Source organism: Saccoglossus kowalevskii, chromosome 18 (assembly GCF_978046115.1).
Source record: "Saccoglossus kowalevskii chromosome 18, keSacKowa6.1, whole genome shotgun sequence".
NCBI lineage: Eukaryota > Metazoa > Hemichordata > Enteropneusta > Harrimaniidae > Saccoglossus > Saccoglossus kowalevskii.
The window spans coordinates 20,310,665-20,327,503 of record NC_140658.1 but is presented as its reverse complement, the minus strand read 5'-3'; the positions used below and the strand labels follow the sequence as shown (position 1 = coordinate 20,327,503).

The following is a 16,839-nucleotide window of genomic DNA, read 5'->3' as shown; positions in this document are numbered from 1 at the left end:
TTTAATGGGTTTACCATATCTGTTTCTTTAATGGGTTTACCATATCTGTTTGTTCTCTTGATGGGTTTACCATGTCTGTCAGTTTGTTTCACCATTGTCACATCCGTTCTCAATGTGTTTCAACTTCTTTATTACGTCAACATATGTACACCATACATATTTTACACCAAAAAAAAATGATATATTTGTCAAAACGTAAACAAACAATTTTATTATTTAATGTATTGTTTATTCAATGTAGCATTTTTTTATGACATTCAGGTAAATTTCCACTATCATGGGGGTCCTCATGGGAAATTACAAATTTAATTGTCAATTGAGTTTTTCAATTCAATTCAATTCAATTCAAGATGTATTATTTGTGAAACAGTATTTGTATTTACAAATCTGACCTAAAGAGAATGAAACTCAAGGAGTAATATTTGGTAATCTCTCATATTGTTGGTGTGCCTTTTCTTCAAATATTCATTCAGGTATTTTTTACCCAAGTCAAATGTGTTCCATATTTTTTAAAAGTAAATTTATCAATTAGGCCAAAAAATAAATTGTTTGTTGCCTTCAGCGACCAAATGAAAAATATGAAAAATCGGGTAAAAAAGTGTTTCCTCTAAAAATTAACGATCCTGGACTGTTGTTTGATTCCCAGAGTTCCCGGGGGGATAAGTGGCGATTGAACCTTATGTTATCTGTATTTCTCGGGGGGAAAAAAAACGACCGACCGACCCAATTTTTCAATTTTCCGACTTGAGGGCAACATAATTTTTTTCTTTTTGGCCTTATTGTAGCCAAATAATATCATTCACCCCGGTAGTCCAAAATGATAGAAACTATTACATACAAAATGTATGTCATTCAAATGTTTATGTAGGTGACTACAGAATGTATGCGGTGGGAGGGAGGGGGGTACATTTTACCTGTATTCTTGATGATGTGTCCATTATTGTACATTTGATTTATTTGATTGTCTTTTACGCAGATTTCCTTCAAAATACGAGTTAACTGTGAAATGCTTTATTTTAGCTGGAATTTATTTTCACTGAAAAAGCTTTTTGGGTGTTTTGTATGGAATTTATTTTCACTGATTTTTGACGAGTTGAATGTGAGACATAGGAAAAAAAGTATATTCGCTGGATTTTATTTTCACTGAAGCATCCCTTCAGCGAAAATAGCGAAAATAAAGTACCCCCGGTATTCTACAGTATGTAGTTGTATACATACATCAATATTTGGGTTCTGTTTCACCATGACTTCAAGGACTGAGGTTGAATGTTAATTACTTTCAGTAATAAGCGTGCATCTATTTATAGTGCAGGAATAACAAAAATCACGCAGATCAGAAACAAGGTTGAATTTATTTGGAAATTAGCAACATATTTATTCTAATTTCGATTCAAATTTATGTATTCGTATTGTGAAACAGTTTCACAAGATTTTGGTTCTGTAACCATGTAATTTAAAACTGGTATCCAATGAATGCAATGGAATGTTATTTTAATTGTTTGATAATATATATTGCACCATGATTTGTGATAAATTCAAGCATTCTGCTTGCTTTAAAATGACAGTTGTCGTTAATACTGACTTATCCTTTTTTTGCTGAAATTGCATCCTTTACATGTATTTAGGGACGATGTCAAAAGATCGATGTCGGATAAAAAACTTAATTCCTTTAGTTTTTTTCTAAACCCCCCTACCCCCCACTGAAACTTAATTGATAAATATTAGTTATGGTGTCAGACTACATTCGCCATTAAATCCAAATTGGTAATCGGACAGTATCGTAAAATCTGTATTAGAAGCCGCATCCCTAATAGAAGTCGCACCCATTCTTTTTGAATAATTGAGAACCAAAAATTCATAATTTTTCATATGTGTAGATGCTCTAATAGAAGCCGCATCCCCTCTGTTGCATTGTACCATTTTAATAGTAGTCGTGGCTTCTAATACAGATTTTACAGTAGTATTGCATAGCAGTTGGGTGTTGGGTGGGTGTAACAAGATTTTAAAAATGCACCCCATTTGACGCACAGATTTACACTCGAACCAAACCATTTTTCTGTTTTTTTTCCCTTTTCGGTTATTTCTGTCCATGATTGGATAGAAAAAAACGAACTACAAATACTCCAAGATTTTTTTGACTTCATTAAAAAATAAAATCGTTTTTGTAGGATGGAAACTTTTTGAGGTCAAAACCCCCCACCCCCAAACTAAAGGAAATAAGTTTTTTTATTCGACATCGATCTTTTGACGTTGTCCCTTATCAGTTAATTGTTTTCAATTGAATTGTATATTTTATTTGTTCAAAATTTTTTTTATACATTCACTGGATGACTCTTAGTAGAGTCTGTTTCCATGGCTACTAATTTATTTCTTTAAATTAATAGATTGAATACAATAAAAATTAAGATATTAATTAAAATATTATTTAAACATAAACTGTATAATTTTTTATTTTATTCTTTTACAATGTTTTTATTTATAAACCCCAATAGATTGCCGTCATCACAAGATCATTTTGGAAAAAAAAGTTCCTTACGACCCCCTGAACCCTAACCCTAACCCTAACACTCCAGCCCCTCCCCCTCCCCCTCCCTATGTAATTCAATATGCCATCCAAATAACTATAAGTACCCAAAAGAAGGGTATGTACATGCAATTGAAATGTGTGAGGGGCACTGGAGGGGCAGGGTTAGGAAGAAACTCTTACTTATCATCTCAACTTTTAAACTATTTTTTATTTGTTTGCGGAAGTTATTTTTTTTTATTTGATTGCAGATGATTTTTATTTATTACAAGGATTGTTGTATCTATGTAACTTTAATTTTGTTTTATTATGTGTCTTTCATGCACCTTTATTTTAAGAATAAATATAGCTCTCCGATTGGATTGATTGCTCTTTAAGAAAAGTCTATCAGTCTATGTAACCTGACTATGATAAAGTTTTAATAAGGAAAGTAATTTTACTGCTAACATAAGTTAAGGGATGGACCATTAGATTCTGGGAGGGGGGTGGTCACAATTTGAATAAAAATAATTTATATAAATAATCTTTAATAAAAAAATAATACTTCTGGGAAAAAAAAATAATTCTCCTTGGTCTGACCACCCCCCCTCCCAAGGTCCATCCCTAAAGCAGGTGTTTGTCAATCCTTCGAGTGCAACAAAATGGCTGTCTACAGTCGTCTGTTCCTCCTCACAAGAAATGTTGAATGAACAAACTTTTGATCAAAAACTAAAAGAATATTGGAAACTATTCATATGGACCAACATGATGATGAAATTTAGTGAAAATTTTTACAAAATGTGTAAATATTTACACTGAATGTATGATAAAAATAATCAAAGTACATGAAAAATTTTGCTGACAACATTGTTTTCTACATACTGATGGTTTATGCAAACAGTTGTAATAGCGCCCTCACACTACTGTAAATAAGTCAACTGGAGATTGGAGTTTTTACTTTGCCTGTATCTTACATGAAAGTAAAGGTGTATGAGAGAAAAAATTCTGCTCTCCATTTTAAAATTTCTGTTAATCTTCAAACTTGAAAATCAGACACTATTAAATATCATCCAAGTTAAATTTTGGTGTAACACGCATTTTTAATTTTCAAAATATTACCAAAGTTTAACTAAAATTAAACATTTAAAAACATTTAAATGCAGAGAATAAAGACATTTGCACTGCCTAATTCGAGAACAAGATGTCAGTAAATATTCTTCAAATAAATTGTTTCTATTATTTAGTATAAATCATTCTTTTCCTAAAAATTCTGCTTAAATGTATTGCTTTACAATTTGGGAATTTGTTATGCTACATTGTATTCATGTAATATTATTCTATAAGGGACCTTGAGATTAATACAGTACATAAAAAATGTTTCTATACAAGTATTAATACATACTCCAGTAATATAATTTATATCTTGACAGATGTGATGAATATTGAATAACAGGTTTAGATTGTATCCACCCTGAATTCGTATTCATTATTTGATACCTACTGTCAACAGTATTCTCAACAGGTTAGGTTATATAGAGATATATTCTTAGTTGCCATGGTAATACTGTTACCCAAGCCTGGACAGATTATAATGCAATCATGATGATTACTGCAAAGTTGGTATTTTTGCATGATAGCACCCTGTATGTGTGGCCTTACATACAATTCGTTTACAATTTGGAAGAATACCTGGTGTCCCAATATTTCAACTACTGTATATGGATATGCGCCACTGCTTTGACTCCTGTTTTCAAGGTTGGGTCGATCAATTCTTTTTTATACCCCTAATTTTAAGATTTTAGCCAAATTTTTCAGTCATTGAAAATCGAATAACTACCTTTTCCCCCTTGTTGCAGTTAATAGGTTCTGTAAGGGACCTTGAGATTAATACAGTACATAAAGTATACAAAATGTTAGTACTGTAAAATGACTAATATTCACTGGGTTTAAATTTCACTGATTTACCATTTCAGGCATATTCAGTGGGTTTTAAATTCACGGTTTCGTCATTTAGATAATGTGTTCTATGCTAAATTTTACATATTCACTGTGTTTTAATTTAGCACATTTTTCCAGTCAGCGAAATAAGCTAAATTAAAACCCAGTGAATAATTACCCCCTTTACAGTATACAAGTATTAATACATGCCCCAGTATTTATAATGTATATTCTGAAAGATTAATGTGACGAACACTCTAGGGGCATCAGGTTGTTTTCCCCGTCTCTCTCTTTATACTTCTATGAATGTCAAACTTTTGGATCCCAGATGTGTCAAGAAAGGACTCTTTATTCTTTGCTGCTTCCCGGTTTCTATTGCGAATTGTGGCTTGGTGTACATATGAGGCGGTATCAAACCAACCCTTATTCTAGAAACTTTCGCTCAATGGCCTCGAAACTCTAGGGAAAATACTAACAAAGAGGGCGCTCGTGCGAGTGTAAAGAACCAAGAATACACTTGTGGCTCTTACTAGTAGTGAACGTTCTTGGTTCGTTCTTAGTTACAAGAGCAATTATTTCGAAGTTTGTTGTTTCACGAATCTTATACAAATCTTGAAAGCTTCACAAATTACTGTTATTAATTCTCGGCACTTTGCGTTCAGGTTTCTTTTTTTGGATTACTCGAATAGTAGTTTTGGGGCCACGTCCAACGTGCATATCTTTAACTTATTGAAGCTGAATAATTGACGAACTAAGCAAGTTTTCGTAGCCAGTTCTGTGACTTAATATATAGAGAAAGGTAGTAGGTAATGGTAGTCTTAAGCAAGTAGACAATATAGCGAGAAGTTTCAGGTGATCCTGAATGTACGGAAAGACGGACGTATCTGTAGCCTCGATCTGGTTAACAATAATGACGTCACAGGACTTTCCCCAAGATGGTGGAGACAACAACAACAACAAAGGGACGAAGTTGAGTTTGATCGATGTTGCAACGTTAGATATACGCTCTTATTACATGAAAAAGGTGAGTGATAAACCAGTAATGGAATTGTAATTTGCTGTATTCGCTCACTGTCTCTTCAAAACTAGTATTTCATATCTTGAGAACTTTACGTCCGAAGTTCCATGAGCAGAATGACCCGGGGGTTCGCCATATTTTCAATTTATTTTCAATTTACTAGAACAAAAACAAGGGTAGGAATTCCTTAGGGCCCTCAACCATAACTCTAATCCCATCCTTGCCCTTCCATGCTCTTCCATGCTCTTCGGGACACGTATAGTTATCTGGAGGGGCATATACAATTACATTAGGGGCTGAATTTGAGTATTATTTGAAAACAAGAAGTGCATTGTATGGCTGTTTTGAGTATTCACGTTAGCTTGAAGTGAATCCGTATACAATTTGAGGTCATGCAAATGTGCATATACGGAAAACCAATAATTTGATATAGGCAACAAGAACTTCATATTAATTACCACCGGGCATTCAATCCGTGTACTGTATAATGTTGGTCTTCCCACTTGCATAATCTTGATTCATGCAGCCCTAGACCCAGAATAAAAATATTTATGTGACATTTTTGTGACAAGTTTAAAATACAATGAAACTGACAAAGAACATTTACTTCTTTTTCTGGGCCAGTTCACACCCTGCTGAATGCACCCACCAACCCAAGCATAATATAAAACAGTGACATTTTCTGAAAGAACCCCCATTAACTAATGTGCTTTAGCCATCTATGTGCTATATTGACTATAGTAAAGCAAAGTAACTAAATCAAACTGATTTTCTAGTAACTCAGACAGTTTCAAATAAGTTATTTGATAGTTTCCAGAACACAGAGTGGCTGATACCCCAGTGGGTAGCCTCCAGGCTGTTTTGGCTGTGGGATGGTCCAAGGTTGGACCGGTTTGCCACACCTCGAAACGCCAAGCTCCCGACGTACGTAACACTCCTGCTGACTCCGCCTATTCACATAGTTCATACCCACCATAGACTCCGGCCCCCCAACCACCCCACTCTTTCCGTAGCGTTGGTCTAAGGCAAAGAGAAAGGAATCGGAGTGATTGTACGGCTGCCTATGGTGCTGCCATGTGACCTCGGTCACGTGGGTTCGTGACGTAACATGTAAAAGAATCTTGAGGTCATGGGGCTTCCCCTGACCTAGATTCTATCTCTCCGTCACCAGCAGACTCGCTGATTAATGCCTACAGTTCAAAATAGTCATTTTGACTGACCGGAGTCTATGGCGGGTATGAACTATGTGAATAGGCGGGTTCAGAGAACCCTCGCCTAAATCCATGTTATCAGTTGAAATAAAACAAATAATGAAATAAGTGTTGTCAAAAATATTGAATATAATCTGAATATAAAATTCCAATTATTGCAAACATTATTTCATACAATTGAAGAACATTACATTATTTTTTTTAAAAGATTTCTAAGATTTTTTGAGATACCATGGAATTTGTTGTTTTATATTAATTTGGTCAAAATGCATAACTTATTTTCATAACTTTATCCCACTGGTTTGTGACCACAACAAGGCAAAAAATGGATACTAAACATGATTTTCTTGAAACATTGTCTGACATTTTTGTAGAAGTTGATTAAATCTAAAAAAAATAGTGTCTGCATGCTCTGTAATGATGTTACTGACTGATTAAAATCTGGTATAGTCTCCAATTTTTTGCTTTGTTTCAAAATAAATTTTTTGTTTATAATTTTATATGTTATTTTTGTTTATTTATAAATATTTGTTTGGTCTTACTTGTCATTATAAAGTTTTTTATATATGGGGCATAACCTACAATGTAGCAGTACATATGATTTCAATCAACTTGATATTGTTACTAAGCTGCAGAAGCTTCTAAAGCACAAATGAGATTAAAATAAGAATAAAACAGGTTAATAGTCTTGTTTTATGATATGTCATGTGTGAAGTAGGAAAGGAAATGGGCTTAAAGGGGAATCGCTCAATCCCATTGATTGCACCACGTGCTCATAGGTAATTAACTCCTCCTCTGTCCACTAAGTAAATGAATGCTTATTATGCTCGATTACTCAAACTGTGATGTAGAGGCATTTTGCATACATTAGCCACCATTTTAAACTCATGATTTTATTACCAAGCACCCTTTTGTCTTTGTTTTTCACAGTATATGCTTTATTGTTTGAATGCATTGTTTTCATTCTGTCACCTATATCCATTGTAGTCAGTATACGGTTGACATCCAGAGTGAACTTGATCACGTCTTACAAATACTTTCTACATATCTGTTTATCACAACCTTGCTCTTAACGATAAAAATTGCAAGGTATAAAAGGTAAAATGTCTGTCTCCTTCGTTCTCATTATTATTAATAATTTCGGTAACTCAAATTTGTATCCATGTCTTCGCTCAAAACTTTTCTATTTTGATTCTATAAAAAGGGAGGGGTGCTTAAACGTGATCCCTGAAATTGAAATTGTACAAAAGTAATGGGTGGGTGCTTGCATGAGATGCTAAGTCAGTTGGTATATCATTTTTTCTATATTCAAAGTTGATCTCTGTCTGTAACAAAATTTGTTTTGATTGTACTGCAAGTATCAGTTAAAGGGGCATCTCCATTTAAGCCTAATCCCACAACAAATTTTCTTTCTGGATTAAAATTACAATGGATAACAAGAGATAGATTAATATTGTAAACAACATAAACAATAGTGTCCCATGATTCCTTGGTGCAATCCCTGGGTTTGGCAGGTTCTCCTTTAACGGTTCTGAAAGTGCACTTTTTATGTGCGTTGATATGCATAACACAGATACCGGTATATACGTGCACATATGATTTCTGTTCATCCACTTTCTCATGATTTATTTATTTGCTAATGTGGTTAAAACTAGGTTATTCATAGCGTATATAGAAGATAAACTATCATGGTACTTAGTGGTAGTTTGAAGCACCTCATTGTAGTTTCTCAAAAGATCTGTTTTAATTTTTCACTGAGTTTTATGCGTGAAATCAAACATGAAGACGGGACTAACAAAGGTCATAGTGTTGTGGTGGTGTCAACAACATATATAGATTTTGACAAATGTGAAATTATTTTTCAGGTATTGCCACACTTATTAATGTGCTGTACACAATTTATGAGGGTAAATATTGATGAAGTAAAGATATCTCAATGTCATATTTCTCTCTGAAAGATCGGAATTTTGACATTGAACTTTAAAAATCGAGAAATTCAGGTTCAAAATCCAATCATTTGACTGCTTGCGGCAGATGTTATAACCGCAGCTTTCACAGTGAACAAAAAATTCCCAATTAGTACATACATTTTTCCCATGCTGCTTCTCACAAAACCACATGCTATCTCAGACACTATCTGGAATTAACCTCAGATAACCTGTTGTATATTCACAGTATAATCTAGTGTGCATGTATACATATTGAGTCAACTATGTCTGAAAGTATATTGGATGATGATGGTATCCGAAGAAGAAGATGTGATACAACAAATCATAGTGAGGTAACAACAGAATTACAGGTATTACATTCTATTCTAATATTAACTACAAATTTTAGAAATATAGAAATATAATCATTTTTCTCGCCAAAGATACTGGGGCAGCATATTGAAACTTAACTGTCATTCCATGTGTTGTTACCCATGTCTGCTGTGTTTCTATCAGAGAAAAGAGAATGAATGAATGAATGAATGAATGAATGAATGAATGAATGAATGAATGAATGAATCTTGATGTAGCTCCTTTATCTGTTCAGTATAAAAATGAATATACATGCACATAGTAATTACAGCAGCATTCCGATATTACAAAGCCAATTGTGCAATAATTCATATATCATATGTTATTATTTATAAATGAATAAAAGAATTAGTGAATAAATGTCAGTTCTTATTACTATCCCATTCTCTAGTTGTGAAATCATGTACCGGTACATGGGGGGGGGGGGGGCAAGGGTTATTTTCGTTCAACGTAATTGGATTATTTTTTTGTTCGTACAACGTAAGTTGAAAAAATAAATTCTGTAATTCTTTAATCACAGGCTAGACGTACAATGTAATCAATCAAATATTTTTTCGTATACTGCAAAAATGTGTCATTTTTCTCGGTACGTACAAGAATTATCTTTTTCAATTTTCCGTAAAATGTAAAATACATTTATTTTCTCTGTAAACTGTAAAAACGTCTTTTTTTTCCTTGTAAATTGTAAAAAGCCCTTTTTATTTCCCGTAAAACTGTACCAGCTACTTCCCTTGTCCCCCAGTACAGTATTCAAGAGAAAAATTAAGAACTGTAAATAATACAAACTGCTTGAATCTATGACACTGAGTGAAGAGTGTTAATGTTGCACAGTTTCTAACATCTTCCATTCATGCACTAAGCATTTCACATTTATTGTATAAATTCTGTAGTGTGAAGCCGCTTACGTCAAAATCATTGTAAATGAATTAAATCATAGTGTTGACAGCCATATGTTACCTCCTTGGTTAATTTCACCATGGCACAGCGCCTTCTGAAGAGATATATTACTGACATGGCTTCTTGCATTGCAAACATTTCACTTGCACATTATTTTTAAGAAGAGAATATTGCCTGATTCGTTTGGCAGGTTTTGAACACATTTTTGTTGTTGCATTGTATTACAACTCAAGGTGAATAATTTTAATGATATATATAAAAACAAAAGAATGTTGTCTTTTGTTTTTGACTCCCATGTGCGAAGCACATAATGGGAGTCTGTGCAGTTAGTGTGTCTGTGTGTGTGTGTCTGTGTGTATGTGTGTTCGACTTTTCCACTGCTATCTCAAGAACCATACATCGGTTTTTGATGAAACTTGGTGCATAGATGCTCTGGGCCAACGCGCAGATTTTATTAGGTTTTGGTTTGCTCGTTAATTACCTAATTTGCATGATAATTAGCTAATTATTATTAGCTGTTCTATGAATTAGCTGTTCTATGAATGTTCCACTGATATCTAAAGAACCACTCATTGGATTTTGATGAAACTTGGTACATAGATGCTCTGAACTAATGCTAGGTTTTGATTAGTTTTTGGTAATAATCCGTGGATACTAATTACCTAATTTGCATAATGATTAGTCAATTTTCGGTTTTCCCACTGATATCTCAAGTACTAATCATCACATTTCAATGAAATTTGGTACATAGATGTCATATGACACTGCACAGACCTGATAGTTTTTCTGGTAATATCAGTACATATAATTACCTAATTTGCATAATTAATTAATTTTCAGCTTTCGATACAAGTAGTGAGCATTACATTTCAATGAAACTTGGTACTTACATACTCAAGGACTATATAGAGATTGATTGTTTCGAATAAATATTTTTGCATATTAATCACCTAATTTGCATAATTAGTTAATTTTCATTTTTTCCACGGGTATCTCAAGTACTAATCATTGCATTTCAATGAAACTTGGTACATAGATCCTTTAGGACAATGCAGAGACCTGATTAGTTTTAGGGTAAATAATTGTGCATATTAGTTACCTAATTTGCATAATTAATTTTCAGCTTTTCTACTGATATCTAAAGTACTAATCATCACATTTCATTGAATCTAGAATTATGCAGAGACCCAATTAGTTTTCAGTAAATATTTGTGCATATTAATCACCTAATTTGTATAATTAACCAATTTCCAATTTTCACACTGATTTCTCGGGTACTAATCATCACATATCAAGGAATGTTTGTACATGAATGCTGTAGGACAATAGAAAGACCTGGATAATTATGGGTTAAAATCTGTACATATTAATTATCTAATTTGCATAATTAACCAGTTTTAAGCTTTCACACTGATATCTAAAGTACTAATTATTCCATTTCAATGAAACTTAAAGATGCTCTAGGACAATGTACAAACCTTATTAGTTTTGGGTAAAAGTCTGTTCTTATTAATTCCCTAATAAGCATAATAATTCATAATTTTTTGGTTCTAATCACATTTCAATTAAACTTGGTACATAGATTTTCTGTTACATTGCACAGACCTCATTAGTTTTACACTCAAATCTGTTCATATTAATTTTCAGATTTTCATAATTAGTTTTCAGCTAAGTAATTTCGAATTATATTTAATGTGTCTCCAATACTCTCAGCACATGGGAGTTCTTTCTAAGCTTTCTTTGATTATAACATGTCCTCAATAAAATATGAGCACTATCGACAAATGACTGTCTGTCTTATGCAAACATGGGAGGGTGATTATAGATTGTGTGTTATTATTTTTTTAATTTTTTTATAATGGCTGACTGATGGCCATTAGTGTTGGCAAGCTTGCATCAAGGCATTGTTTACTTGAACCACTTTTTCAAGAATTCTGTGTTAATGGTAACGGGTATTTACTCATATTTTCTATTAAAGTTACTCTTAGACTAAAACATTGCCCAAGCATGTGGCATTTCTACTTCATAGCAACCTTGCATAAATTCAGTATTTCTAGAATATTTTTGAGAATCTTACAAACAAGGTATTTTAAACAATTTATATTATTTAAATGCAATGTTTAAATGGATCATCAAAATGTATAAAAAAAGCCTCTTGAAATCTGACCAGCTGTTTTAGAGATATCCATATGTTGCTAAAACTCCTTTCAATTATTTGCTCAATATGAAAACTTGGAGAGTTTACAATAATCACAATATTTTTCAATTTTAGGAGAAATGCAATGTACAGGTAGTTGTGGAAGATGTTGGCAGTACTAAATCAGATGACATGGAGGATTCTGTGATAAACCTCAATCAAGATGTAAAATCAATCAATCCAAATGAGCAAAATAAGGTATTATCTCACATTTTATTTTGTACATTTGTCTCTTTGTCTCTGAAGCAATGTCAATTACAAACATATAGACCATGCAAGGCAAGATTCAAACCCACAACTAATTCAGTGTGTCACTGTGAGTTGGCAGACATGTTTCTACTCGATGTGCACCAGCAAATGTTGGATGATGAACAGCGCCCTCTGTTGACCACTCACCAAACTTCTCAGAATACTATTGGAGAGAGTAAGGAGTAACAAGCGTTTTGTAGGGGAGAAAAATTTTTTTGTTTTTATAATTTTTGTGTCAGATGTCATTTTTAGACATTAAATTCATATTTCTCCTGAAGTTTATTTTGTTTTTGGTACAAAAGCAAATATCTCCCAAACCAAATACCATATTTTTGGAAGGCACGGAAGGGCAGACTGTCCTCTGATTTATTCTGTTGAGTAGACAGCATCACAATCAATCCCACAATCCCTCTGATGAGACCTGAACATGCTAACCACCACATTGTACCCATTGCTCATTTCTCTTCTCAAAATTTCTTGTATACGAACACATATATATATACATGAAGAACCTAGAACACTTTCCTCAGGGTTTTGAAACTGAAATCAGCTGAAACAAAATATTCAGCATAGCTAACTGTTCTATATACATGTATGACACGACTTGTATTATTTTGCGGTATTTTACAGGGTTTTTAGTCCCCGTTCGGACGCAGTCCGAAAACGGGGACTAATGTTTTGACCTCTGTGTGTCTGTGCGTGCATGCGTGTGTGCGTGCGTCTGTGCGTGCGTCTGGAACTGTATCTTAGAAATGCCTGGACCAATCACAATCAAACTTCACACATACATCACACATGATATTATATATATGCACGTCAATTTGTTTCACGATCTGATTCAAGATGGCTGACTGGTGGCCATTTTGTTTTAATGATTGGGCTTCTAGAACCATGTCTCTTAAATGCTTTGACTGATTATGTTCAAATTTTATATATTCGTTATAAATCATGTTATATATATACATGTATCCATAATGGTTGATTTTGAATGCTGTTCCAGACCAATATCTCTCAATATGGACAAGTACTTGTTTGACGATCAGATACAATTGTCAATCATTTTAATGTTAAAAAATCATATTTCTGACATGGTTATATTCCAGCTATATTACTATAAACAAAACTATATATCTTAAATTTGATAACTAACGGGGACTGTGCCATGCATGGCTTGTTTACATTGTTTTGTTCACATAACAATGGGTTTGTCATTTGTTTTATTATGTTACCTGGACAGTAGTAGTGACATGCCAAGTCCAGCTGCCACAACGTTCTCCTACAATGAGTAATTCTGTAATCGAATTGTGGATAAAAAAAAGAAAGTTTTAGCATTTTGACATGCCCCCTTGTGAGATGGTCTCACACATGTCTTATTTCCTGCAAGTATGTGCCTTACCCAGCCTATATGCATACATATCAGGACTGAGTGTGGTTTAAATGTAGGTGATTAAATACCATACTTCTAGTTAAGGATATGTAGGCTTTAAAATCATTTCATTTTTTTAATCAACTAATTATTATTCCCCGATCGGACGCAGTCTGAAAACAGAGACTTACGTTTTGACCTCCTTGCTTTTGTGCATCTGTGCGTCCGTGTGTGCGTTCAAACCTGTATCTTAGAAATGTCTGGACCAATCACAATCAAACTTCACACATACATCATACATGATATTATACATATGCACATCAATTTGTTTCATGATCTGATTTAAGATGGCCGAATGGCAGCCATTTTTGTTCTAAAAATTATCAAAATCTAGCATTTCTCAGCTTTTTACAGATTGATTTTGTTCAAAATTGGTATATACATTGAACATTATAGGACCTTGATGCACGTCATTTTGTTTTCAGATAAGATTCAAAATGGCTGACTGACAGCCATTTTGTTTTAATAAATTTGGTTCTAGTGCCATATCTCTGATTTGCTGTGACTGATTATGTTCAAATTTTAAATATTCATTGTACATCATGTCATAGATATACAGATATAGTGGTTTGACGATCCTATTAAAAATGGCCGAATGGTGGCCATTTTTGTGCTAAAAAATCATCAAATATCAAGTATTCCTGGCATTTATGGATGGATTTTGTTCAAACTTGGTACATACATTAGACATTACAGATTCCTTGTGCAGGTTATTTTATTTTTTAGATCGGATTCAGAATGGCTGACTAGTGGCCATTTTGTTTAAATGAATGGGCTTCTAGAGCTATATCTCTGACATGCTTTGACCGACTATGTTCAAATTTTATATATTCATTATACACGTATTCAAAATGGCTGATTTTGTTTTAATTAATGCTGTTCCAGAGCAATATCTCTCAATACTTGTTTGACGATCAGATACAAATGTCAATCATTTAAATGTTAAACAATCATCATAATCATATTCCTGACATGTTTATATTCCAGCTATATTACTATAAACAAAACTGTATATCTTAAATTCGATAACTAACAGGGACTGTGCCATGCATGGCTTGTTCATCTTACCATATTAGGAAATGCAAATTCTAAATATGGAAAGATTACGCACATAAGCGACTTCTAATAATAAAAACAAACATGGTTGCCACCAGGGTTTGAGTGGGTTCCACACAAATAAGTTCGCTGATTCTGTTCTAAACTTTTTGGATTTTGGCATTCCCATAATGTATCATTGGGAAGAAAAGATGTATAATAATAAGCTTTTATACTTTATAGAACAGTCCTCTGCTTCCACCATCATTTCCACTGCATCAAAGATCCAGAAGTTCAACTTATGCCAGTACAAAGACTGTAGCTCAGGGATTTCTAAATATGTCACTGCTATCTGCCAATGCTGGACAGTTGAAAGGTGTTCTTTTGCAGGGACCAAGTGGAGATTTCTATTATATGCTAATTACTTTAATAGTGTTACCAATGGTACTGCAATTATTTGTCAGTATTATCCTTGCTCTGAAAGTAAGTGCCATTTAACTTTTTTTAGACAATGTGATTATACTAGTACATTGGTTGTTGTAGCTGATGTGACTATAATACCAGATAATTAATTTATCATGGGTTCCTTTTTTCAGTATTTTGTAGATTTTGATGATGATGGTGTTGATGAAGAGGAGAAAAAAACAGCCATTCAGTACAACAATGTTGCAACTATTACTGTAATGTTTGTTTCTGCCATTAATGTTGTAATATCAGTTTTTATTGGCTAATCCACTACCGTGCATGGTGTATATTGCAAAGTTTTTTTTGTTTTTTTCAAACATTATGGATTGATTTTAACTACTGGTAACTGATAGCTCATTCAGAAGTATGTATATATAAATGACAGTTTCAACTTGAAATATTTATTATGAAATACACCTTTCTAATAGTTGGCGATCTCCAATGACATAATGCTGGTGTAGATAGGTGTAAACAATGTTGTTCAAATAGATAAATTGTTTTTGTGTAGTTGTAGAAAATCACTAAACAACAGGCATGTATCAAAGTAGAAATTTAATCAAGATTTTGGTCATTATTAGTTTGTGTTTGGTTCAAAAACTGAGCACATCAATTTGCGACACATCCACAAAATGTAATTATGAACCAACCTGATATGAGATTAGGAGTACTACAGATTAAAACAATATCAATGTCATTGCCCATTTAAGGCATTGTGCTTTGTCTTGAGAACCTGATAACAAAACAAATGTTATTTGATCGTGTTAGTGTGTTTATTACTTTTTTTGTGTTATAGGCATACTTTGTTTTATGTAAATAGAGGCTGAAAATCATCTTAGTCAAATTGTTTGCATATTTGTGAAATTTGTAATGAGAACGTTTGCAAGGCATTGTTTTGCTTTTTCTCATTCATGTGGAAAGCAACCAAAGGAATTGAAGTAAACGTAATGCTAATTCTACCTAGTGTCTGTACATTCATATATTGTACAAGTATACGATGTAATAAGTAAAATTCATGACATTCAATATTATATATATACAGGTAGTTAAACATTGCACCATACTTTGTAATAATTCCTGTGTGATCAAAACTACATAGATGATGATATTTTCCAACAATTGTACATAATAAAGTAACAATATTCTCTAATTTTAGACTTTATAAACTTGAAATTATGACAATAAAACATAAAAACAATGATGAACTATTTGAGATAACCTGCAAGAAAATAATTCCAAAATTAAAAAAAAAAAAAAATTGTGTGTCATTTTAACTTACATTCTTGCCCTGTTCGTTACAGGTCCCATGTGATGTATAATGTGTTTACAATTTTTACATACTATTTATAAACATGTATAATACTCAATTACTGGTAGTTTTACCTTAAGGTATCGGTAGAATGCTACTTGTGCTTTTTTTATATTTCCATACCGGTATATTAGCATATATAGCAGTAACATTATTTTATGCGAAAATCTTTCTTGTAACAATTAATCATTGTCAATAGTGTGTGAACTTTTTTGGTTCATTGTCAATTTGTTTTATGAGAAAAGCTGTAAAATAATATGCACAAAATGGTATTTTAGCTGATGATTATATAGT

General features: G+C 33.0%; 1 protein-coding gene across 1 annotated transcript; it reads left to right on the top strand.

The window, feature by feature from the left end:
• Positions 1-5,361: 5,361 nt before the first annotated feature.
• Positions 5,362-15,635, top strand: LOC100366500 (ninjurin-2-like). The gene is made up of 5 exons (XM_002732288.2): positions 5,362-5,465; positions 8,846-8,969; positions 12,140-12,262; positions 15,018-15,257; positions 15,371-15,635. The coding sequence occupies exons 2-5, from the start codon at positions 8,883-8,885 to the stop codon at positions 15,503-15,505; spliced, it is 585 nt and encodes a 194-aa protein (XP_002732334.2). The 5' UTR covers positions 5,362-5,465; positions 8,846-8,882; the 3' UTR covers positions 15,506-15,635.
• The last annotated feature ends 1,204 nt before the right edge of the window (positions 15,636-16,839 follow it).

Coding starts and splice junctions, on each gene's coding strand:
- LOC100366500 (XM_002732288.2), top strand. CDS start 8,883: ATGTCTGAAAGTATATTGGATGATGATGGTATCCGAAGAAGAAGATGT. Junction 12,263..15,017: donor ATCCAAATGAGCAAAATAAG/GTATTATCTCAC, acceptor TATACTTTATAG/AACAGTCCTCTGCTTCCACC. Junction 15,258..15,370: donor GTATTATCCTTGCTCTGAAA/GTAAGTGCCATT, acceptor TCCTTTTTTCAG/TATTTTGTAGATTTTGATGA.